At 41.4% G+C, this 25,816-nt stretch overlaps 1 protein-coding gene across 4 annotated transcripts in view; it reads left to right on the forward strand.

Annotated features, from left to right (window-relative positions):
* The window catches only part of myo3a (myosin IIIA), a 62,454-nt gene that overhangs the window by 20,199 nt on the left and 16,439 nt on the right, over positions 1-25,816 (forward strand). For all 4 annotated transcript variants that reach the window (XM_027274367.1, XM_027274364.1, XM_027274365.1 and 1 more), the window contains exons 4-17: positions 5,396-5,500; positions 5,680-5,779; positions 12,504-12,580; positions 15,751-15,896; positions 19,207-19,272; positions 19,399-19,554; positions 19,949-19,990; positions 21,156-21,252; positions 22,190-22,306; positions 22,619-22,723; positions 23,067-23,150; positions 23,721-23,923; positions 25,026-25,124; positions 25,243-25,357. In XM_027274367.1, the coding sequence (XP_027130168.1) occupies positions 5,396-5,500; positions 5,680-5,779; positions 12,504-12,580; positions 15,751-15,896; positions 19,207-19,272; positions 19,399-19,554; positions 19,949-19,990; positions 21,156-21,252; positions 22,190-22,306; positions 22,619-22,723; positions 23,067-23,150; positions 23,721-23,923; positions 25,026-25,124; positions 25,243-25,357 (1,512 nt within the window). The remainder of the gene's footprint in view (positions 1-5,395; positions 5,501-5,679; positions 5,780-12,503; positions 12,581-15,750; positions 15,897-19,206; positions 19,273-19,398; positions 19,555-19,948; positions 19,991-21,155; positions 21,253-22,189; positions 22,307-22,618; positions 22,724-23,066; positions 23,151-23,720; positions 23,924-25,025; positions 25,125-25,242; positions 25,358-25,816) is intronic.

The following is a 25,816-nucleotide window of genomic DNA, read 5'->3' on the forward strand; positions in this document are numbered from 1 at the left end:
TAATACAAGGTCTGACAGTTCACAACGACTTGTATACAGGCGAGTATTTAAACATGAACCGGCTCTGTCGTTGGGCAATGGAAGAAGTAACTGGGCATGAAGGGTGTTTACTGGGACCAAAACATTGCAAGGGCATCTTTAAGAGCTCCTGCAGAGATAGAAGAACTCGTCAAACAGTCTTCATAACACAACATTAAACACGTCGTCATGGTAGAATGGCCAAAAATAATAATTCCTGAATCGGCCTGAACAAGCTATGTGACAGCCCGGCCTGAGTTTGAAGAAGAAGAACTGATGTGGTTTGACGTTATTAGATCGTTAATACTGATGCAATGTGTCAGTAGTATTTGACTGTTAGCTGCTCGACTCGAGGTGAAACTGGGACCACGACATAGAAGAAGTAGGAGGTCATGAAATGATTGAACACAAGTTGTGTTCAATACTCAATAATCGGACTCCTTTGAACCTTGAATAGTTATTTGTATGAAACCATCTGAGAAGTTTTTACAATTCAGAGTCTTGGCGAATGTGATGACTTGTAAGGTTACATAAGCCATACAAGTTGGGAACTGTTGGTTTAATCTTTGACATTATATTGAATTTCACAAGCTTGTCATGTGTTTTTTTTATCCAAAACATCTTAATATGAGAAGTAACGTGTACAATAACTGCCAGATTTCCCTCTGACATGTAGTGGAGCAGTATAAAATCGATATATACTCACCACAAAAGATAGCGGGGGCTGATCAAGACGGAGAAAACAATGAATGCTTTACAGAGATTTCCAAGAAAGCAAACACAAATGTAAGCTTGTGGACAGATTTACCCTTTCGGCATGACAATGACTGAAGCACAAAGCCAAGATAACTCTGGACAAACGCCTGAGTGTCCTGGTTTACAAAAGCCAACAGGTGGACATGAATCCACTAAAGCTCCAAAGATAATCTGAACGGAGAAATGGAAGAAGTACCCAACAAATCAAGAAAGTAATTCTAACAATTAGTAAATTAAAGTTAAGATGCTTGATGTTTTAGTGTTGTATTAGCTCCAACTAAAGCAGAGACATTGTGTTTTAACCCTCTTGCTTGTCCTCTCTTTAGTTCGACACCTTCTGAAACTCAAAAATAAACAATGCTACCTCCATTAGTCAGTCCTGTCTCATCCTGCCCTCGTACCCCAACCTCTGCAGTCATTAATTGACAATGAGGTGTAAAACGCTATTACTTGTTTGGGCTTTTCATTAAATGGTGTCTGAAAGTAGACACCTCAGCTATTATGTTGGTGTAAACGATAAGGCCACAGTAACAATAGTGTGAGTGTTTTTCTCTGGAGACGATCCAGCGTATCACGCACACACAGTAACACAGTTTGTTTAGACGTGATGCGACTCCACGCGTCCAGTAATCTGACAGGAAATAAAGAAACACGACACAGATTTACTGTATATTCACATCAAAGACGGGTTGACTAAAAAGTCAGCACCTGTGTGTTTTAACAGCCGCCGTGGTTTCTCCTCACTTCAGTTTGTTTCATCACTACGTTTGTTTCATCCACTTCTTTTACACGTCTTTGATCGACTGCGTTCATTTACATGACCAAATGAGCACCTGACCTCGTTTGTAATGGAGAATATCCCACTTAATATTCAACGTATTCAGTTTTTTTTTTCTTTGAAAATTGACAGTTCTGTAGAAACTCACGTGACATTCAAGATAAAGATGTAAGACTTGGATCTTACCAGACCTTATATTTTATTTTAAAGGTCCAGTGTGTCAGATTTAGGCGGATCTATTGGTAAATATGGCACAAATGATATATATAATATTCATTAGTATGTTTTCATTAGTGTATAATCACCTGATAATAAGAAACATTGTGCTTTTGTTACCTTAGAATGAACCTTTTATATCTACAGAGGGAGCAGGTCCTCTTCTATGGAGTCTGCTGTGTTTCTACAGTATCCCAGAAGGGACAATCCAAACACTGGCTCCAGATTTGCAGCCACCCATTTCTCCTACATGCATGGAAGGAGAGGGAAGCGAGCTGTATTCAGTTGGTTGCAACTTCACCTTTAAGTGCCGTTAAATCTTACACTCTGGACCTTTTTAAGCAGATGTGCTGTGAAAAAATGCAAATTAGGCAAGACATATGAATAATTTCTAACAATAAACAAGTTAAAGTTATTAGTCTAATCATTGCAGTGTGGATAATTTTGCAGCCCTTTTTTGGGATATTACCTAAAAATAAGGCAATGGTGAAACCAGGGGAATTGACATTTCCTTATATTACTCTATGGTGATGCCTGGTTGCTGTAATAACCAAATCTTGTGAGAAATAAGTCATAGTTTTTGCCTTTTAAAATGGATTGGGTAGTTTTAAAATGACCAATTTGTTATTTTTCTTTACCAAACTTAGTGGATTAAGCTATTATCTTTTATCAGTTTTGCATATTCACACTGACAATCATAATTTAATGGGAATCAGTTGTGCGTTTTCCAAAAAAAGAACCCTCGAATATGTGTACTCAAGCTCTGACTTCATAGAAAGTGTCGGAAAAGTTGTTCATTCTGTACACGATTCAAACAAACTGGTTCACATATCGTTTGCACTCTGCAGAGGCTTAAGTCTTCAGCACATGTCAAATAATTAATGTTCATGTCGAGCATCACTTTCTGGAAGTAGGCACAGTGGCTAAGGTGAGTGCGCGAACATTTAGCTGTGCTAAATCTAGGACACTGGACCTCTCATTAATATGGATCTGTCTGTCTGCCCCGTGTAATTTAATGATGACAGGTGATATGGCGGCCGTGATGTGGACTGACGTCAGGCACGGCTCATTGTCGGAGCGCTGTACCGTCTCTGAAGGCCTCAGCGGTATTCTCTGTTTAACTGCAGTTTGTCTGCACGTCGAGGAGGAGTGATTAAACTCCCTGTGTGCCAGCTGAGATACACGCCATCCATCCTGCAACAGCTCTCTGGGCTTCTGATGGATAGGTGGATTGGCAGGCAGATAGAAAACAGACGCAGGGCACGGCGTTGAAAACTTGTGCCATCTCTTAGTCAAGGTCAAACACTCTCAGAATTCAGTGCATAGATAGATCACTGTTATCATTTCTTGTCGTCAGACCTCGAAATATGCAAAATCAAGCACAAAGAGATGCAAAACAGCTGCAGAGACACAACGAAGAGAAACAAAACGACTACAAGAGACTCAAAACTATTTCAAAGCACAGTATGACAACGAAGAGATGCAAAACAATCACGAGGATATGCAAAATGACCAGAAGGAGACGCAAAACGAAGTGTCACATATAGAGAAGCAAAACAGAGAAACAAGGATTTAAAACAAGCACAAAGAAATGACCAGAAAGAGACGTAAAAGAATCTCAGAGAGAGACAAAATGATGCAGAACAATCACAGGCAAAACAGAGACAGAGACAGAGAAGTAGTACAGACAGAAACAAAATACGAGATATGAAAAACAATCTCAGACACAAAACAACTGCAGAGAGACAGAAAACATCGGAAAGATTGTTCAGAAAAAAAGACCCAAAACAACCACAGATACACAAAATGACCACAGAGAAATGTTAAAACATTCACAGAAAGAGGCAAAACAATGACAGAGACACGAAACAATGGAAGAGAAATGGAAGTAGCACAGAGAGAAACAATGTAAGAGAGATGTAAAACAGTCTCAGAGACACAAAACGACTGCAAAGAGACAGAAAAACGTCACAAAGATGAATAAAATGACTACGAAAAGAGAGGCAAAGCAATGACAGAGATGCAGAAGTAGTACAAAGAGACACAAAACGATGAAGAGAGACGTGAAATAATCACAAAGAGACACAAAGAGGCATAAAACGACTGCAAAGCAAAGAGCAGCCAAAATGATGATGTGCTTTATTCAAAGTTTCACAGTCTTCAGTTCCAACAAATGAAAAAAAAAGTAGTGCAATGAACAAAGTCACGATGCATTTTATGCCTTTAAGCGAAAGTGATCATTCGCTTTTTTCCAGCTTCCTCCTTTCTTCGTTTCTTCGTAAATAAATATCTTTTATTTTCTAAAATTTTTGATGTTCCCTGCGAGCTGTGAGTGGAAGAAGAGATCCATAACGTCCTGCAGTTAGCTCAATTAGCTGCAGAAACACTTTGGCGAAGGCGATCGAGGCCTGAATGACAGAATGGGTCCCTGCTCAGAGATTTTTTGGCATGCAGCTGCAAATATCATCCCTGTGCTGAAAATGCTACTGTCGTGGCAGTCAGCAGTTTTCTTTGTTCGGCGAAGACATTCATAGAGCGATGAGACAAAATGGCACCATCAGTTTTCTCGTTCTGTTATGTGGTGTGTTCAAAATCCTACAAGTGCTGTAGGTCACGTCCATGCTGTGCTGTTGTGTACAGCACTCTGTCATTTACAGTTCAGCGTTCATGCTGTGTTATATAAGTCATTTATTAGAAACCTTTTCTGACATGTGCTGCTCGATCTCTTCAGCACAATCGCCACAGGGGACTGATTCTTATCCTAAATAAGCACACACCGCTGTGTGCCTATCGCCCAATTAAAGCTTTCAGTTCACAAGTGCGGGAAATGAGTGTAATTACACGAGAACGAGTGTTTAATACATAAAAAGATATAATGGATATTTCCTGTCGTTCTTGCTAAAGATGCGTTCCCAACATAGTCACCACATTCGTGTGTTTAATGCATCTGTAGATGTCTTTTTATCGCGCACGAGGCGCCGTGGTCTGTGTTTACAAACGGCGTCTACACTTTATGTTCGCTCGAAGCCTCCCGGCGCTGTGATTGACAGCTCAGAGCTTTTATATTTTTCATATATACCTCTGGCATCTCCCAAAGAAAAGGCCCCAAATTAAGGGTTATTATTGTTGCCAAGGCAACCCACTGGGTAATTTTCTGTAATTTTCCAAGCAGGGTTGCTATTGACAGTGGGGTCTATTTCTACTAGAGGCAAGAAAACACCTATAAACACAGAAAATCTGATGTTTTTTTCCCGCCGTGAGGAGGAGAAAGTGAATCTCTGTATATTCTGTTTGCAGTTTCCTTTAAATAGTGTGTAATAATATAAACCTTGGCTTTGTGTGGAAACATAAGAGGATGTTCTTCATTTGGAGATGTTTAATATTTACCCTGCTTAGTCATCACAGCGCAGATTATGTATATTCTCCCCAACGGGGCCGAGATTTTCACCTCTTACTGAGCTGCCACGGGAAGATAAGCCGCTAAAGACCGACAGAATCACTTCTTTTTTTTTTTCCTCATCTCGTGATCAAAAATGATCTGCACGTTAAATTTTGCACATCTCAGATTGTAAAGTGCTGACTCATGTCGAGTTTCTTCTCCTTTCTTTGTGTCTTCTGCTGCTGCAGCTCTGCAACGGCGGCTCGGTGACAGATCTGGCTAAAGGCATGCTGAAGAGAGGCGACAGAATGGATGAAGCCATTATTGCCTACATCTTGCACGAGGCCCTCATGGTAAGTCTGTTTTTTTTCTGTTTGGGAGACAATGCCGTACTGTAGGGAGACCTCAATCGAACAGGCCGCCCGCTGAATACACCGCTTCAGTGAAAAGAGGTTTAAACGGTATAATCTCGAAGGCAGGTGCTTGTCAGAAAAAAGCTGTTAACCTCTTTTTTTTTTCTTCTTCTTCGCAGGGCCTCCAGCACCTGCACGTCAACAAGACCATCCACCGTGACGTCAAAGGCAATAACATCCTTTTGACGACACACGGGGGGATCAAGCTGGTGGATTTTGGTAAAAGACAAGCTTTAACGTCGTGTTTTTTTCTTTGTACCGTCCTCCTCTGATCAGTAAAAAACATGTTACGGCTCTATTTAACACAAGAGGGTCAAATCCATTACCGTCAGCCGCTTGCCAGATAAATTGCACCACTAATTAGTTTCCTTGAGAGGCTGGAATATGTTTATACAACCCGACAAGGTGGCGGATGATTATACTTTTCCATTACACCCTATCTTTTACATTCTCCTGCAGACAGCAGCGGACATTGTTGCTATTCACTCATTTGCTTTTTGGGGTTTTTCTTAACCAAATGAGGCACGAGCTTAGTTCTTTGGACTGAAGGCTCATGATAGGCAAAGTGATTCTGACTATTTCCAGGCGAGATGACTCACCCGTGTTTTTTTCTTCAGGGGGCTTTAAAAAAAACAAAAAAAAACACAGCTGCCTGTTTTCATTACATATAAAATCCCCCACTCAACGTGTGTGTGTGTGTGTGTGTGTGTGTGTGTGTGTCTGTAGTTTTTGCGCATTTATAGTTAATTGTGGGCTTCTCTTAAAAGCCTTTTTCTAACCATGTAGCACAAAGTGCACAGCTCTTATATAAGGAGGAGGAGGAGGAGGAGGGCGGAGTATTAATGGAATCACTCCATGTGTGAATGTGAAGTAGGATAGTATGCTCATCCGTTTTTTCCTTCAGAGCAGCTCGTCTGTCAGACATCGTCGACACCTGTTTACTGCACCGGTTATGAAGAAAGGAAAGCCTGAAGGTCTCCAGAACATCTCTGCAGTTTTTAAGAGGTTCACTCTGGGTGTTTTAGCAGCAAACATTTGTTTAACAGACCTGCTTCAACAGCACATTTCAATTTTATTTGCAACTTTTTGAGGCTAAATAGTGATTTTTACAAGCGTCTATCGCAAACACTGACAGTGTAAAGAATGGATCATCTGTGGTCCTGAAACGGGCCAAATGACGCCTGGTTGCTTGAACAATACATCTGTAAATCAATCAAAGCATCCACGCTCTTAATTCTGCATAACTTTAAGCCTTAATATAATGTGAACAGGTGAGTTGTATATAAATTCACCCTCAGTACAGTTGTCACGAACGGGGAAATTAGCTACAGAGACCGAAACAGTTTTTTGTACCAGGCTGTAAACTTGTTTATTTCTGCTGTGAAGTTTTTTACATTTGAACATGACTCACTTCTGGAGCCAGCCTCAAGTGGACGTTTGAGGAACTGCAGTTCTTGGCTTTATTTTCCAGCCACAACTTGATTGCAAATAAGACACATATTCACCAAGGACAATGAATCGTTCAACACATGAAAGTAAACATCCTAATCTCTGGCTCTGTTTTACTGCGTTCAACACAGTAACTCAAAACCAAAAGTAAATACTGTATAACTAATAAATACAGTGCGTTCATTCAATATGCTTCCAGATGAATGGTGTAGTTGTCCGTGAGTTGTCATACTAACCTTCGCCCCATACCTTTTTCCCCTTCTGTTCACTGCTGTATACTAAAAATCAACTGTGACACTGTGGTGAAATTATAAAATCAAGCCATGTTCGTGACATTGTTACATCATTAATACTTATATTTATGAACCTGTACAACACATGTGATGTACATACAGTATACATATACATATATTTGTTTTAATGTGACTTAAAGTTGAGATCCCTCGTTTGGTTTTGACAGTTTTAGACTCTGACTTTATTAAATTTATGCAGTTCAATGCAGGTCAACAAACGCAGAGAGAAAGTTATTTATCAAACTGGATGGATGTGCCATATCTAGACTGTATGAAGCAGATCAAACAAGCACAGGACTGATGTGCACAACAGCCCAGTGTGTCCATCTAAAGCCACTCGAGCTGTCAAATGCGTCCTTGAGACAGACACTTATCAGCTAATGCACTACAAGTCCCTCTTGATAAGAGTGGCAGTTACATATCCGCTGGTAAATGTCAAAACAGCCATGTCTAGTACACGTCTTCATCATTTATGGTTATATAATCAATGAAAATTTGTTGAAATATTCACGACTGCAACAATTCGTCCAGAGTTAAATCTGGTTTCTGAGCAAATAAATTACATTTGAGGCCAAGATGGTTACATAAAGTCTGCACATAATAAAACTCTGATCTTGTGCAGCATAATTGTGCATAAGCACATCATACAAATCTGAATAATTGAGCATTTTATGTAACTAATGGTCACTGAACCAACCAACTGATGTGAAGAAAAAGAGGCTCAACACACACACTTGAATGTTACTTCTTCTTGGGCTGACCAAAATATCAGACATTTTGAAACGGCAAACAATGATTATGTATTTATCTGTATATAAACCTAAATTCACTTGACCAACCTACCACTTAGTTTGTTGTGTTGATGAATACAAACGCTGTTGCTACAGTTTCAGGGTCTCACAGAAGATCTTGCACATGTGAGACTATTTATTTGAAGCTATTACAATCGAGGCATCACAAACAGAAATGAAATCATTTTCGTTATGAGATATAGAGATTTGGTTCGTGTTAGAGCTTCTTATCGGGTCTTTCTCTGGTTGAACTTGTAATGAATCTCTGAGATAGGAAGAGAAGAGTATCTATGGAAGAGGACAGAGGAGAATTTTATTACATAGAAACAATTTCAACTCTCGGTTCGCTGTGTTGTTTAGAAAGAAGATCCAGACAGGATGTAATTACACCTAAAGTTGTGGCATAATCACCAATTAATCATTACTGCATTAATTGTGAAACCTGAGAGTAATTGCTGTAAAGCGATTGGACCATCGATCAGTTTTATGTTCTGTGAGTGGGGCTCATAAGGAAACATGAACTTAATGTGACTATAATGTGATATTAGAAAGTAAGTGCCATGCTTTTGTACCCTGTAACACTGTGAAACAAAGAAGACAAAACTCCCCACAACAGGTAAAAAGGTGTGCTGGTTCAGGTGTTACGGACACACACTGGTAGCTACCATCGAAACACAGATCTATGGATGGCAATATTGATCTGTCAGTTGGTCTGTTGGTCCACCAATTTGATCCAGACTGAAATATGTCAACAACTGTCAAATGGATTGCCATGTAATTTGGTGCAGACATTCGGGGTGCCCAGAGGATGAGCCACAATGATTTTAATAATCCCCTGACTTTTCCTTTAGCACCACCAAGAGGTTTTGGGTGAAATATCCCAATATCTACTGTATGAGATCGATTACCATAACATTTATGTTCCCTAAGACATAAATTGTAATAATTTGGTGATGGCGTGACAGACTGGCTAACATGGCTGCAGATTATTGATTCAAATTTGATTTGTACCACATGGAGTTTTGGTATTTAACGGGAACATCAGGCATGAAACACATAAAGTACGTGACCTGCATTTGAATGCAAAAATCTGAATTCCTAAGCTTGCCATGACACCAAGGAAATGTCATGTCAGCCACCTGAGAGGGAAGGTTGCAGCAAACTGATAAGAAGTGGACTCCTGTGTTATCTTCTGCCAGAGTCTTTGGCAGCCACCGTTGGATGTTTCCATTTCCAAATCTCCTTGTAACCATTGCCTACACGCTAAAAACGCCTCTCCCGACACTATTTTGCTGGAACACCATCACTGCATTGGTGTAAAGAAATACAGACAAGCCTTTCTTTGCCTCGTATGCCGGTATGACAATGGGTGCAGCCAAACCATTCTCCAGCGCTGACACAGCGGCCTGGGAGCTAAGTCTTTGCTGACTTAAGAATTTAACGGGATTCAAAGAACAAATTAGGGACCACAGTTCAATCGACCCAAAGGCATAACAATGACTGGAACATCTTTTGTGTAGTTGGTTTGCAAGTCTGCAATATCGCCAGCAGCTGAAATATGTATTGTTATGGAATTTTCTATCCTTAGGTTACACGAGGTGACGTGTGGGCCTCGGCAGTATTAGTTGTTTGGCTTTGGTTGAGAACAGTAGGTGCCAGTCTACCTCAACACTGTGGTGACCAGGGTAGTAGAGACCTGTTGCTGCCGTCCTAGACATAATAGATAGTTTGTTGTTGACGGTCCAATCTGTGTAAAAAGACATCTGTGTCTCCAGACTAGAATATGTTGACAATAACACCGGCATGGGTAAAGACATTCTCTTTGACTAATTGTGGTGTTGTCTTTGGGTTTAAAGTCGATCCACCAGGATGAGTTGGGCAGAATGTGAGACCGACTCAGGCACTTCTGATGAACTTTGAGGGTGTCTCTAATTCTCCTTGGCGTCAATAAATATTACAGCATAAGACATCAGAGGCTCCTGAACACTTTCTTCCTTCCTGACCTCACCATTGACCTTTGACTTCAGCAATTTCTCCACAACACGTATCAGGTATTGGTTATGACGTCGCAAAAAAAAAAAAAGTAGCTGCAGTTTAAAAATAAGCCCGACGTGTGTAAAAACTTCCAGAGTGACGGAAAAAACTGCGACTCCAGCTCGCCACCTCGCTGCTACACGCACAGGCACTGCGTCACGCTGGGATTAATGGTTTTTCCTGTGGAGGGGTGTACGCTACACTAAGCAGCTGAAGAGATAAAGCCCCCGCAGTGACTCATCACCAGCAGAGAAACAAAATGGCAAAAAAAGAGATGGACCCAAAAAAGAGAAGAGGAAGAATTGAGAGGAGCTGTTCGTTCATGGGTCTCTCATGAATATTCTAATTGACAGCGTTATCTTTGTGATGATTATTAAGTGTGGCCCACCAGGCTCCACTCCGGGCTAATGTAGCGGAAAGAGAGGGGCTGTGAGAGCTTTAATAGGGGGGCTCTTTGTATTTCTGAACCCTCACACACTGACATGTACACTGTAGCAGACGCCAGCTGTAACCATACGGTTGATCCAGGTAGTTTGGGTTCAGCCGTCTTTGTGCATCTTTGTAAAAACTGTTGTTGTTGTCGCTAATGTGGTTTGATGTGTGTGTGTGCAGTGGTTTGCTGACAGCATACCCCTGTATATGTATATGTGTGTGTGTGTGTCTTAGCATATATCATCTCCTGCACACGTTTCTAATCCCTTTTGATGTTTGCTACTGAATTGAATTTTCCTCTGCATTGCTCGTCTCCACCCCTTGGCTTTAACCCATCAGCACCAACAGAGCAGCAGTGTGTTACTGTACCGGATCAGCAGTAATGAAGTCTTCAAAGAACGGCGTGCACAGAACGACCTTTTACTGTTAGAAACACACGTATGTTGTGTAATCTGTGCACAGAATTTGTTACACGCAAGACAAAGACATTGTTGTGTAGCCGCATGTCGTGCATCAGCACGTCACCTTTTGTTTGTTGGATGCCTCTTTTGTCTCGAGGCTCTGCTTTTGTCCTGCTTGCTGCTTCAGCAGAGCCAGCCCTGGGATACAAACACTGAGTGTGTGTGTGTGTGTGTGTGTGTGTGTGTGTGTGTGTGGCGTAACACTGATTTGTCTAGACTGGACTGAAGTCATGATTGTGGGTCAGCATGTTACTTGTCAGGATTTTTTCTTCCCCCACGTGACATATAATACATAAGCATAGAGTTGCAAAGGGGCAGAACATTTCTGGTAAATTTCCAGAAACTTTCCATGGGATGTTAAGCTGGGGAATTTTGGAAATATTCCAATTTGGGGAGTTATGGAAATTAATGGGAATTAACTGGAAATGTTTTGGCTATTTGCTGTATGATGAATTAAACATTAATACCATACATCAAATATATTTGCCCCATAATATTATGAAAACTTACTTCACTTTATGTCGTCGTTATGACGATATTTAACCCCCGAATTCCACCAGGCGTGGACGTGCTGCATTACGTGTGCGCCATGGTTACCGTAGTGATACCCAGTCCGGTTCAGAAGTGCCCCAGAAACGGGCCTCTGCTTGGCTCCGCGGGGTATATTCAAATATGTTTGTCGATTTACACAGAGCAGTTCAAGCTGGCGGAAGCCAGACACAGAAACAGCAATAGAGAAACGATTTTCAAAATAAAACACACCGTGTAAATGAACAGAAGCATATAACCGAAAGAAAATGACCAAACATGAGCAAGTAAACAAAGTCTGGCGGGCTAAACGAGTGGGGTTTGAAGTTGCCTGGAGGACGCACCAAAGCAATGTCGTGGCAACGTAACAGAGATGTGCCCGGTGGGGTTTCGAAGGGTCTCCTATTAAAGACAGCCTTCAATTTTGTAAATTCACAATTTATTCCTATAAATTCACGTTAATTCCCATGGAAAGTTGAACTTAATAAAGACACACATGCTTTCTCTTTCTCCATTTTTCTGATGTTGCAACATGACTTTGCCGTCTCTATATATCGACAGATAAAAAGCCAATAAATCACTTGGATATATAACATCTTGCTCTGTGAGAAGGTGAAACGTCGTCCCCGGCTGTCGCAGCTCGTTTACAGCTGAATTGTATTCAAATGTTGTTCTTGAAATGCCCGGGGGGTTGAAAAAAAAATCACCTGCAGTCACATGAGAATTTGTAATTCAAAGCAATCTATCATATGACGGGAAAAAAACAGCTTCATGGCTTTGTGTACACGAGCACGTAAATGTGTGTTTTCTCTCACCTTGTCGCTATAGTGACAGCTTCATCAGCGGCGTACGAGAATGCTCTGAGATCAGTTCACTGTTTCCCCTTTGTCTCCACCGCCTGCACGTCCTGAGAGCGAGGCGGACATGTCTAAAGTGTGCATTCTCGTCCCTGCAGGTGTCTCGGCCCAGCTGACAAATACCCGCCTGAGGAGGAACACCTCTGTGGGAACTCCCTTCTGGATGGCTCCTGAGGTACAGTAAAAACTGGCCTATAAACGCTCCCGCAGCCTCGTCTCTTTCCACTACATTAGCCTGGAGCAGATCCCAGTGGGCCACGGTTAATAATCATCAAAGAGATAACACTGTCAGATACAATGTGCACGGGAAAAAAAAGCGTTAACGGCCTCCATCGTTCGTTTCTAATCACAGCTTCGTAGTGCAGCAGCAGTCCACACAGAAATGGCTACATCAAGAGCTGATCACGTCCCGTTGTCCTTTAGCTTTATGGTAGGTTAATGTGACTTTCTACTCTGTTATATAACAGAGAGTATAAAATGAGGTGGTTCTGGAGTTTATTTTGATCAGCGTTTCTTCTGTGTGGCCCAGTATACGTGATTCTGATGCACCACATAACCATTGTTTGATGCCATTGCATGACGTAGTAGAAGAAACTTGGAAACTAAGAGTTCAGAGGTCATGATTTTGGGTGTAAGGGTGTCATACTACTGACTTTAATGCCAAATTTGACATGAAATAGTAGGTCAACACAGGTGTTACCATTGATACCAATTATGGCTCCATTCCATTCAGGTCAAACGGCGTTGACCCAACTATTTCACGTCAGAATGGCTGCAGTGAACTCGTATTTACCGGGTTGAACGAAGCATTTTGTGGACAAAGTCGTCATCTATCCTCGAGGATAGAGGTTGCTACAAGCATAACACACTCCAAGAGTCTCCAAATGGTTTGCTGTCAAGTTGCATCGTGGGTAATGTAGGCAAAGGTGGTTTTTGACAAGGAAGAAGAAGCATCTCTGAACCTTTCCCAACTTTAACCATCCTGTAGTTTTCATGCACAAATAATGTGGATTTTTTAAAAAACATTGTCATTCAACACATTTTATATGATCATAGATAAAACAATGTTTGACATAAACGATGTCAAGGACTTATAATGAATGAAAGCCGACTAAATCTTCATAATTAGATGACATTTGTATTATAGTTTGTTATTTTATAACACAAGAATCTGTTGATTGTATAAAGTCATACTAAAATTCAAAAAGGTGGCACACACAGATGAAAAAACACAGTACCAGAAAAAAAATTAAATTAAATTAAATGAAGTTAAAATAAACGGAAGTGACGTCTTGACTGTGCAGTGAAGTGATTAAACGTGTAGAGGCGTGTTCGGGGTTATCAAACAAACACCTTTCATTTATATTTCATTCAGCTGAACCAACAACACCTCAGCAAAACCTCGACACGTAGCGGCATCCCATAACCTGCACGCTGATCAAGATTAGGTTAAATGAACCATCAGGATCCTCTGTAGGGACAAGATGATGTAAACTTAAACTCGTCTTAAATTTGATTCCCACAGGAACTTCGCGTCTCCACTTGTCAGATCGAAATGGACATTTTTACATGAGGTTTGCATGCTGTGCAAATTGTGCACTTGGATATACACTGACGTGAACTCAAGGATTTTAATCTCATTTGTGTAAGATGTTCATCGAGGAATGTAGCCTGGGTGGACTCTCTAGAGTGGAAGGTCTTTGGTTGAAAGGAGTAAGATTCGAAAACAAGGATCTACAGTATTATTATTATTACAAGAAAAAAAGATTTCCACCGACTTTTTGGAAAGTTTCGTCGTAAGTGGCGACACTCTGGATGATATTTACAGTATTTCTTTAGACGGCTGCTTTCTAAAGACGATCTGGTCGTGTGACTTTGAGTTTCGGGGTAAGTTGTGTCACATCTTTGGATGAGCTGGATACAGTTTGATCATTTAAAGTGACGTTTTTTGGCTTTGTGACGACTGATAACTTTGATTTCTTTTGTGTGTTATGTCGAGCTATAACCGAACAGTGAAGTGAGTGTGTGTGTTCGTGTTTCAGGATGTCTTATCGGTGGACTGGTAATGATTTGTCTGCCTGTCCGGCTTGTCTGTGTACATGACTACATGCCTTTTGAGAGCTGGGAATACAAATGACATTGATTTCAGACCTTTGACACGTTTTTGTGTGTGTGTGTGTTTGAGTGGGAGGCATGTGTACACATAACTGCACACAGAGATGATTCATATTGTTGATTGGGTACCATGTTGCCCTAAGGACATTGATAATAGACTGTGAGTCCATGCAGTCGTGTGTGTGTGTGTGTGTGTTAGCCCTATATTGCCCACAGCAGATGATGATGAGGCTGCAGCTTCGGCTGAGCTCTGCTACAATTTATATTACGTTCCTTGATTTATATTTTGCTCTGCTACATCCTTGTTTGGTGTGTGTGGGTGTGCAGGACTGATAAATAAAAATAATCCACCGACGATATATAAATATCGACTTTTTAATAAGGAAGTACACCCAAACTTTACAACTTTATTTCTCCATCAGTATGTGCTGTATGCTATGAGTCTGATAACATTTAAAGGGAATAACTGTTTTCACAAAGCAAACACTGGCTTTACATTTTTTTAGCGAGGTTTCACGGCATGTTTGCAACAAGGGTAAGAGAGATATTCAGTCGGTTGCAATCTGCAACTACACCACTAGATGCCACTAAATTGTACACACTGGACCTTTAAACATTTAGTGATGTTTTGATTTGATAACTGGTGAAGCCGATGAGGGCAAAGGATTTCTTCAAATGATCCTTGAACTTTCAAGACTGTTTTGGTCGGTTAATGACAGTTTAGTGGCTTTCTGTCGCTTTGAAAACTATAAACCGTTGACTTTAAAGAACACGGACGTAGTATCCGTGACGTCACCCACAGGTTTCTCCTGGCTAATCCAAAAATAGGACGTGGAGCGTAGGTAGACCTGAGGAGGGCTGAAGCCACATGCCGCCTTTAAGGACAGCCACCTGTCAATCAAAGCGTCCACGCTCTTAATCCTGCATAACTTTAAGCCTTAATATAATCTGAACAGGTGAGTTGTATATAAATTCACCCTCAGTACAGTTGTCATAAACGGGGAAATTAGCTACAGAGACCAAAACTGTTTTTTGTACCAGGCTGTAAACATGTTTATTTCTGCTGCTTAACATGGGGACTTATGGAGACTGGCTTGATTTGTAGCCAGCCCCAAGTGGCCGTTCAAGGAACTGCAGTTTTTGACACTTCTTGACCACATGAACCACAATCATCACACTTATTTAAGAGGTTTTAATGTCACCAATAATAACATTAATTCTCTGTTGTAGGTAATAGCATGTGAGCAGCAGCTGGACTCCACCTACGATGCTCGTTGTGACGTCTGGTCGCTTGGCATCACCGCAATAGAGCTGGGAGATGGAGACCCGCCCCTCTCTGACCTCCACCCAATGAGAGCCCTTTTCAAAATACCAAGGTGAGCCTCCGTCACACCTGCGTAGCAACCTCTCGTGATTATCAGGAGGCTCCACCACTTTAACCACAGTTGTAATTAGTATGGCTGCTCTGTAAAATAAGTTTGATTGATTGTTTGGAGCCACTAACAGCCTTATTTACATTTATCACTCTCAATATGAATTTCATATCTCTCTTTATGTTTAGACTGAATGATTAATGACTGTCAGAGAAAAGAAACAACGGCGTCTTTATCCTCTTGACATCCTGCGTGTTTCTCACTCTGATGCACTTAAACACGGTGACTTCTTAATTACAACGTGTGAACGGAGAAATCAGAGCTCCCTTTGAGAACATGAAGGCAAGAATATACTGTATATTATAATATTTATAATCTGAACAGGCGTGCATCAGCGTCTACGCAAAGTTCAGGGAATGGGTCCAATAAAAGGACCTTATCTCCGCCTCGTGCAAACTGCACAGGCTGTAATTTACTGGAACTTTAAGCATGACGTGAGTTTATTCAATGCTTACAAATTATATGAAATTATAAAACAAAACCACCATTTTAATGTGACGATAAGTTCACTAAATTGTCCTCAAGATTTAAAGAGTTTGAACTTTCATTAGCTTTCAGTTTGTTTGGCTTTTTTTATCGATAATTAGCTTAAAGGTACAGTGTGTGATTAAATCTTCATCACTTAAAGATTAAGTGACATTTAGTGATGGTGAGATTGCAGATTTAACCGCAACCCCGCCTAAACGCTCCCATTGCAAGAGCGTAGTAGAAGCTACGGTGGCCTTCGTGGTCTTTGTCTCAACCGCATGAGTAGCCTGTTGAGGCTCCTTTAGACACGTATATTTATAAATTTGTATTTAGTTAATATATTCTCTGAAACGTCTTCTGCATTGTGTTGGTGCATTTGTTGTTGCTTCTTCTTGCTCTGTGCTAAATAATGAAGTATGATCCTCCGTTTGTCGACATTTAACTTCCTTAAACGTCTAACAAAACACAACAAACAGTTAAGCCGTTACCCCTAAAATACACTGCGTGCGGAACGACTCAGATACGTTTCAATGTTAGTCAGTGTGCCAGCTCACACAGTCTCCGTCCCCGCACGACTGCGGCGTCCGGCAGCCCTCCGCAACACATACGCAGAACTTCTATTTTTCCCAGACGCCGGAGCACGGCGCATAAATTCAGCACAGAGCAGATTGTGCAGGAAGGAAATCGGCTACAAATTACAAATAAAACCCCAGTTGATTTTCAAAATAAAATACGCGGGTCGAGTTTCATTACAAGAACACATCATAATGGGTGGGGCCGACCTGAAGTCAGAGGTTTTCAGGCGTCTTTTCACCCCGTCGACACCATGGATGAGGAGAAGTTGATTCTGGAGGTCCAAAATCAAAATATCATTTATGACACCTCACATCCTTTTTTATAAGGACACCAGAAAAGAGATGCGGCATTGCAGGAGTCAAAGAGACTACAGCCGGCAATGTTGCGCGATTATGTGTGAATTTGCAAGATCTCATGCATTTCTCGCGACGCTTGGTGTTGTTCCAGAGCCGTTCCTCATGCAGTGTAATTTCAGGGTTAGGAACTAGCAAACACTTTTGACCTTTCTGGGCTACTGTATCTACTCTTATATCTACCTAAGGACCCGCTCAATAGGTAGATATAAGAGTAATTAATACTAATTTTAAGGTAATAAATAGTCTTAGATAGATCACTCGTAAAATCTGACACAATATGAATATATATTATCCATGTTTTTGTTGATTCATGTTCTGTAAATGGAGCAGACTGTCAGAATATAAATACAGGGTAATTCACAGTAGTTTGCAGTACTGCAGTCCAAAATCCATCTCCTGCTCCCCAACACGGTGTACCTGTCACCAGACAAAGTACAGTCTTTTCATTTCAAATGGCCTTTTCCAGAAAGCCCTCCCCTCCTCGCACTGATCCCATTTATCCTCTGCAGGTAGGCCGAGTGCACACAGCCTCTTTTTTTTTTTTTCATCTGCGTATATATATCGAGCTGAAGGTGAAAAGCAATTGTTCATCGCCTCCCGATTCCAGTTTGAGAGCTGCACAAGCGCTCACCGTCACTGTCATCTTCACAGCACAGCACTTTGTCCGTCGCTGCCCTCAAACGGTGTTTGCTCTGAGGGGGTCTCGCTCCACGGGAGCCATCACGCGGCTTTCTCCCAATCTATGTGACTGCTGCAGCCCAGAGCTTCAGGCTGTCTGTTCACACTCCTCCTCTCACTTCTCTGGGTTCATTCGTCAATCAGTCTAGGGGAAAAAAAAAGGTTCACCGAGGGCATCGATTCAACCGCACCACGTCTTATTTGATTTAGGCTGACTTAAATGGTGCCAAATAGAAATAGAAGATTATCACCTTATACTTTAATACATTTCTTTCTCCTAGTGCTTTACCCATTCAATCCCATGCAGTGTTCCTGCAGCAAATACTACCATTTCTATGGACAATACTCATTCTGTTCTTATGGACAAGAGGTGGAAATAATTTAAATTAACAGACACAGGGACAAGTCAGATTTTCTCTGCGTTTCCCCTAAAATGACCCTGGATTTAAATAAAAGACAGAAACGGAGGAAGACAGGGAGGGATTGGGATTACTCTCTGCAGCAAGTCAAAGATTAAAAGTGCTCTCCTAATTATGCACAAGTGTAAAACATTTGAGCTTTTATCCTTCACATTGTGTGCAGAAGAGAATTTGCAGAACAAGGCGAATACAAAGTTAAAATACGTCCTTGTCTTTGCATCCAGGGAACTCAGCTTTAATAGTCACAGCATTAGCATAACAGACTCCAAATAAACGCCTGATGCATTTGGCTGTCTTTATGTGTTTTGTGATAAACAGGAGATGTATGCCCTCTCATTAGACCAATTTATCGCTGTCAGAGCCAGCGTGTGAAAGGATGCATTAGCAGGCAGCGCCGACTTTGCCAACACTTGCCGGGAAGCTTGTTGTAAAAAAAAAAAGGACGAGAAATTACAGTAAATTAGCCTCTGCGAGGCCTTGTGATGCTCGACCCCTGAAAAATGTTTATCTGTCTTACCTTAAACCTTAAGAGTTAAAGATCTGGTGACACATTTCACATCTGGCACTACTAAAATCAGCCGCATCGATGCAACGCCACCGCAGAAACACCTCTGGACGTCCTCAGTGACGAATAGTTCAGATTTCAGCCCACCGTTCCAACTCTGTGCTCTCGTCACCTTTTGTTCTCCCTTGCGTAAAAAAATCCCATCTCATCTTATCTTTTCCATTTATCTTTTCCATTCCTTCCTTTAACAGAAATCCTCCGCCTACTCTCCACCAGCCGGAGCTCTGGTCAGACAACTTTAATGACTTCATCTGCAAGTGAGTGCATTGACGCTAGTGTGTGTGTTTTCAATAATAGATGTTTACACTGATGGCAGAGGAACATTTGAATATAAATCTAAGAAGCTATTTGCACTCTACCTTTTCTTCCTCCTCCCTCCACAGATGTCTGATTAAGGACTTTGAGCTGAGACCAAATGTGTTAGACCTGCTCCAGCATGCGTTCATCAAACAGATTGTCAGCCGAGAGAAAATCCTGCAGAAACAACTGATTGAGCTCATTGATCTCAACCAACAAATAGGAGTCATTGAAAAAACAAGGTACCGTCCCCAAAACCTCACATTTCCACGTGTATTTGTGACATATTAGGAGTCATGTCACCCTTATTTACACCCACTCCATAAAGAGTTTGATAGATTTTCTTATAAACCCCCCAAGAAAAAACTTAAAGTCTGCAAACCCCTCTCCTGTCAGCGGGTTTTATACGTCAGGCTGCAGCTTAACGTTAACACACAGTATAATCCAAATTACCCTCCTTGCTGGATGTTTTACAAGCCCTGTCACCCTCACATAAACAACAACTCAATCCCGCTCAATCCTTCTTTTTCTTTTACCCGAGGTGGCGCCTGCCACAGTGTGTGTTGCATGAGTCAAAATGTTGGCCCTACAAAGTGTACGGTCATGAAGTGTTAATCCTATTTCTGTCGTTTTAAGCCATCATGGAAAGACAGACAGAAGCACAGACAGTAATGACAGGTAACAAAATGCATATATGACCTTTACGCCACAGTAGTAGGAGTAGATGATAATTGGCTTGCTTAGTTCAGCTGTGTTCAACTACATGGACTGTTACATGCAGCATAAACATTGTATATTGTCTTATCGGCCGTGTTGTTGTTGTTGTCACATTTTCCTGTTTTCTTGATGAGCTCCGAACCTTGCCAGCGTTTACCTTCAGATAAACTGAGTTTTAGCAGAGATTAAATGCAATCAGGATGGAAAATTACCACCATTAACTAAATACCTGCTGATGTTTTGATGATTTACATATTAGAAAATTGAATTTCCTGTGGAAAGTGCGGCATGGATGCTTTCTGCTGAAATGCCCGATGCAAAAATGTGGGAAAAAAAGCACCAAAGTTAAACTGTAATAATTTAAAATCTGTAAAAGGTTTTAAAAAGTTGAATGCATGTTGTAATAGAACAAAGTCTTGTGTGCAGTTTAAAGTTTGAATGAAGTCTGTAGCTGAAAGTATGTGGGAGAAGTGGAGGTTGAAATTGTGGAAGGTTTGCAGAAAATTTGCCCCATTCATTTCAATGTCAAATTCGAACGTGGAAAAAGTTGAATATTTTCAAAAGTATGAATAGTACGAATGAGTAAATTAAGAGTCATCGTGTCCTAAATGAGCTGAAGGTTGTGATGTTTGAACGGTTTCTGTAGGACAAAGTATGTAGGAGTAGTTAGGTGCCCAAAAACGAATTGAGGCTGATTCTGCATTCACACGAATCAGACCCAAAGTGTAGATGTCACGTCTGTTGGAAACATTTGAAAGAAGTCGTCTTGAATGAGCTGATCTGTTGAGGTGACCGGGAGCTTTAACATTTATTAAGATACATCTATTTCAGTCAGTTTCTGGTGTCCTACACTTGGTGAAACCTCGATTCAGACAAGTCTCAGGAGTCCGACAGGAGAAAACGCATACTAATGTTTCAGCATTGATGCTACAGAGGATTCAATTTACATTTAGACCTTTATGGAGGCGAAACTTTGATTATATTTAGATTGTTTTGGGGTTTGTGAAGAGATCACATCGTAGGCGGCTGCTACATTGAATTTAGATTGCTTGCGTCGTCATGTGTTGTTTAACATCACGTACGTCGCTCAGTGAGAGACTCGGTTTTGTTTTTCTGCGAGTTTCAGGCATGAACGCATTCACACTAAAAGAGGAGGACACTTGAAGATGCAGACTGACGCGGATGAGGTGAACGACCTCGCCACCTTGGAAGTTTTAGACGAGGTAAGAAAGTGTGTGTCGATAACGAAACAATGATACTGGGTTGAAGCGATGAGGAGACGCATCGGAGGCTCCTTCATACCTAAATATGCACCTCTGTTAGCCCACATCATGTAAACAAACCTGTACATCAGCTCCGTTCAATGCGAGTGACAGAAATCCATCCATCCAGGGTCATGGTGGGGCTCTGACTTTGGGTTCCCACCATGAGCAAGCACGTGGCGACAGTGGCGAGGAAAAACCTCCTTTAGGAGGCAGAACCCGGCTCATGGTGGGACGCCATCTACCGTGACCGGTTGAGTTTAAAGAAACAGAGACATATGTCCATTTTTTAGCTTTTCCAGAGCTTTAGGTCATATTACATGATCTTCCTCAGTAGATGAAGCTTCAAAGCCGAGTCTTCAAAGTTCATTCTTGACCGTCGAAACATCACGAAGTGTCAGTGTCAACGTTTAAACCCAAAACATCTATGATGACTTGACGAACCTGAGATGATCGAAAGCTTCGGAACATCTACTAAACGGACTGTTTATTGTTTATTATAGACACAGTCTCTCACATTGATATTCGTTAACGAGAACATTCACCGTCATTTTGCCCGATCAATCACGTCGGGCCTGTTGAAGGGCCGCAGTGAGGAATGCACAGCGGCACAAATAAAACAACACTCGGAGCAATTTATCAAATCTGAGCGCCGCATTGACGTATTGAATGATACAATCAGTCTCAGTTGCCAAGCGGATATTTCCACCCATCCCTCAAACGTGAGGAGCTCTGTTGGTACGCCGCCCCCATTGTTGTTGTTGTTGATGTTGATGTACCTGTCCTGGCAGTGATAATACATTGACGTAACAGGCCTTGACTTGAGGCAGGACAGACGCTCGCCTCTCGCACTTTGGGTGTGTTAGTGATCCGAGTTGTGTGAATCATGTTTCTGCAGAACACGGTGACGGATCAGCTTCAGATTCGCTATGGAAAAGATCAAATCTACACCAACGTGGGAGACATCCTCATCGCCGTCAACCCTTTCCATAAGATGGAGATATACACTCCTGAAGTATGTGTGTGTTTTGTTTTTGTTCGGTCAATAACACACCGAACGTAGCCCAGCGTGTCTCATTAGTGGCTCTGCAGCTCTTCAGTCGGCTGCATCCCATTTAGCCTCCACATCCACATCCACACCTCACTGACTGTGTTTTCCTTCCAATCATCATGTTTTTCTTTGCCTCATATATAGTAGATATTTTGCATTCCTCTCCTCTCAGAACAAAAGTATAACATATGACCTGAAGGAAAACATTGATTTTTATTCTTTCTTTACGTCCATGTGTGTGTTTTAAACGTGTTTTTTTTTTAATTCTCTTCATAGCACACTAAGATGTACATAGGAACTAAGCGTAAAGATAACCCGCCACACATCTTCGCTGTGGCTGACGTCGCCTACCAGTCCATGGTGTCGTACAACACAGACCAGGTAAATCATGACGTAGTATTTTAGAGTTTACAGATGGGAATAGCGTAAAAATTGTTTTGGTTCAGGTGACACAGATACACTTCTGCAGAACTTTAAGCCTTAATATCATTTGAACAGGTGAGTTGTATATAAATTCACCCTCAGTACAGTTGTCATGAACACAGAAATTAGCTACAGAGACCAAAACTGTTTTTTGTACCAGGCTGTAAACATGTTTATTTCTGCTGTGAAGTCATTTTAACATGGGGACTTATGGAGACTGACTCACTTCTGGAGCCAGCCTCAAGTGGACTAATGGAGTCAAATGACTTCATAGCTCATCTCTGTGCCTTCCTGTGTGCAGTGTGTTGTGATCTCTGGGGAAAGTGGAGCTGGGAAAACAGAGAGCGCTCATCTGTTGGTGCAGCAACTGACGGCTCTCGGGAAGGTGAGTCCAAATTTAATCTGCCTCCAACTATTACTACAAAATAAAGATAAAAAAATCTTCCTGAGGTTTAAAAATATAATAATAGAAACATTAAAAAAGCAACTAGGTGTTAACATCAGAAACAGAAACTGTAAGAGAACAGCACATTAGAAATTAAACAATCATAGTTATAGATTGTTTTATTTAAGAATAAATATAAAGTCTTATTATTATATATTTCATACTAACAAACAAACAAAGTTACAGCTTTGAATTGTGCAACAGCTGTTTGTGTGTGTGTGCCTCCAGCTGAGGCCGACACCTGAAATAAATCAAGACAGTTTGAACAGACTGTGATCAGTTGGTTTGACGCTGCAGCTGACGCCCGGCATGATTTGCAGCTTGATTGAAAAGAAACTTTCAATTTCAATTCAGCTTTTGCATTTTTTTCATAAGTGAAAGAATGAAAATAAGAAATGGCAGTGTTACTTTTTGATGTTAATAACAGGAACAGAGCGGGACAAGACAAAAGAATTATTACTTCCTTGTATGGATTTCCAAGTTTCTAAGCTGGAATAATGTTTAATGCAGGCCGATAATCGGACGCTCCAGGAGAAGATCCTGCTGGTTAACCGCCTGGTGGAGGCTTTCGGGAACGCCTGCACCGTCATCAACGACAACTCCAGCCGCTTTGGCAAGTACCTGGAGATGAAGTTCACCGCCAGTGGAACGGTGGTTGGAGCGCAGATATCCGAGTACCTGCTGGAGAAATCCAGAGTCATCCACCAGGCAGCGTAAATATCACCTCCCTGCTTTCTTTGTGTTGCTCTGTCGCTGTTGTGAACTTCATCTGTGTCTGTATGTTTCCAAAAAGGTAATTTCTCAGCCTGCTGGTCAGGGATCAGTGTGTAATGGACTCTGTCTCTCATCCTCTCTGCTTTTTTTTTTCCTTTTCCATCTCAAACCGGTGGCATTCGCCTTCAACCTGCACTTCAGTCAATCCATCTTTTCTTCTTATCGCGTCGCCTCGGGAGCGGGCCGGGGTCAAGTGGAGGGTCTAGCTTATTTCCTGTTTGATCAAAGATTGTGGTCTGTGCGAGTATCCTTAGTGGAACTTCAAGGACAGACTCAAACAGACGCATGGTTTGATTTGGCTGCATTGTGTGTGTGTGTGTGTTTTCTTCAGCCTGTTATTGGATTCTAATTTTAGTCGGGTTGCAAACAAATTTCAGGAATGATGCTTCAAAGATGTGTTCGTATTTCATTACCAGCCAGGAACATTATGCTTTCTGAGTTGTTTGTGACTTCAAGTAGCAGAATATCTTAAAAAAACACATATTTTAATGACATTTGGTGAAAGGTTTGGGCAGTAGCGTTCTTCTAGAAACCCAGGCAAGCCAAAATTACTCTAATGACGTCTAACAAAGACTGTTTTCAGTGGCTGAGGACTGTGAAGCTCTTAAACTGGCAAAGAGGAGTCTGTTTTTGTCAGTGAGAAGTGTAAGAAGAAATATAAAACTCTATAACTTTATTTTAACCTCCAGTTAGTTGGTAGAAAAAGCTAAAATCTTTGTTTTTTTTGGTGTTTCACCACAAATCGGTCGATAACATAAATTAAAACTTAATTTATCCACCTAACTGAAGCTGACTTTTGTAAAAGAAAATCTAGTGCGCACACGTTTTCATCCAAAAAAGCTATAGTACCACTAATTAGTTGTATTTTTACTTGTCTGATCAGCGTTTAGCCGAGAATTTAGGATATTTACTCAGCCTTTTTGGAGGTATGCGCCCTGTGCGTCTAGCTTTTAGCACGTTTTGTTTATTCCTTATCATATTTGCAGCATTTGCACGTCTTGTGCATGAATTTCCGAGCTTTGTCTTTGTGTGTTTCCGCAGAGGGGAGAGGAACTTCCACATCTTCTACTACATTTACGCCGGCCTGGCTGACAGGAAAAAACTAGCCCACTACAAGCTCTCTGACAACAAAACACCTAAGTAGGTTTGACATGCCTTGGACCTTCTCTTAAACACTGTTATTTCCTCCTCAGCGCGGCGAATTTCCAACTTCCCGAGACCTCGATCCTGATCTATGCGTTTCCTCTTTGATCCGCAGGTATCTGTGTAATGAGCACATTAAATTAGGGCCTGACATAGTGAGCAACACCTTCTACAAGGAGCAGTTTGATGCAGTGGAGCAGTGTTTCAAAGTCATTGGATTCACCCTGGAGGTACAACCTACTGCATTAATTACCGGGCACGAAGCTGAAAGTGGTTCGCCGGCATCTTCATCCTAACATACGTGTACAGACGCGCTCTCGCGCTTATAAATATGTATGAAAATCTGTGTATCACTAAAAGACAGACATATAAGGATCTATAACAGACTACAAATGGTTCTTCGCGTCCACTTTATGGCATGTGACGGAGCATGAAGACACAGGCGCATGTAGGCGGTCAGCTGTTGAAGGCATGGTGAAGGCTAATGAGGCCCAAAGAACTAATTGCCTCTGGGATCTGCACGTCAATAGTACTTATCGTGTAATCACTTGGCAGGACTGGAACAACCTTCTCGTCTACAGCGCGTCCCGTCCTGCATGAAATCAGCGTTAAGATGATGTTTGGGGCGAGTTTTCATGAAGAAAGTTCTTCTCAGATTAAATCAGAAGACAGATTTACAGGCTCTCGTT

The sequence above is a fragment of the Larimichthys crocea genome, chromosome XXIII (assembly GCF_000972845.2).
Source record: "Larimichthys crocea isolate SSNF chromosome XXIII, L_crocea_2.0, whole genome shotgun sequence".
In the NCBI taxonomy this organism is placed as follows: domain Eukaryota; kingdom Metazoa; phylum Chordata; class Actinopteri; family Sciaenidae; genus Larimichthys; species Larimichthys crocea.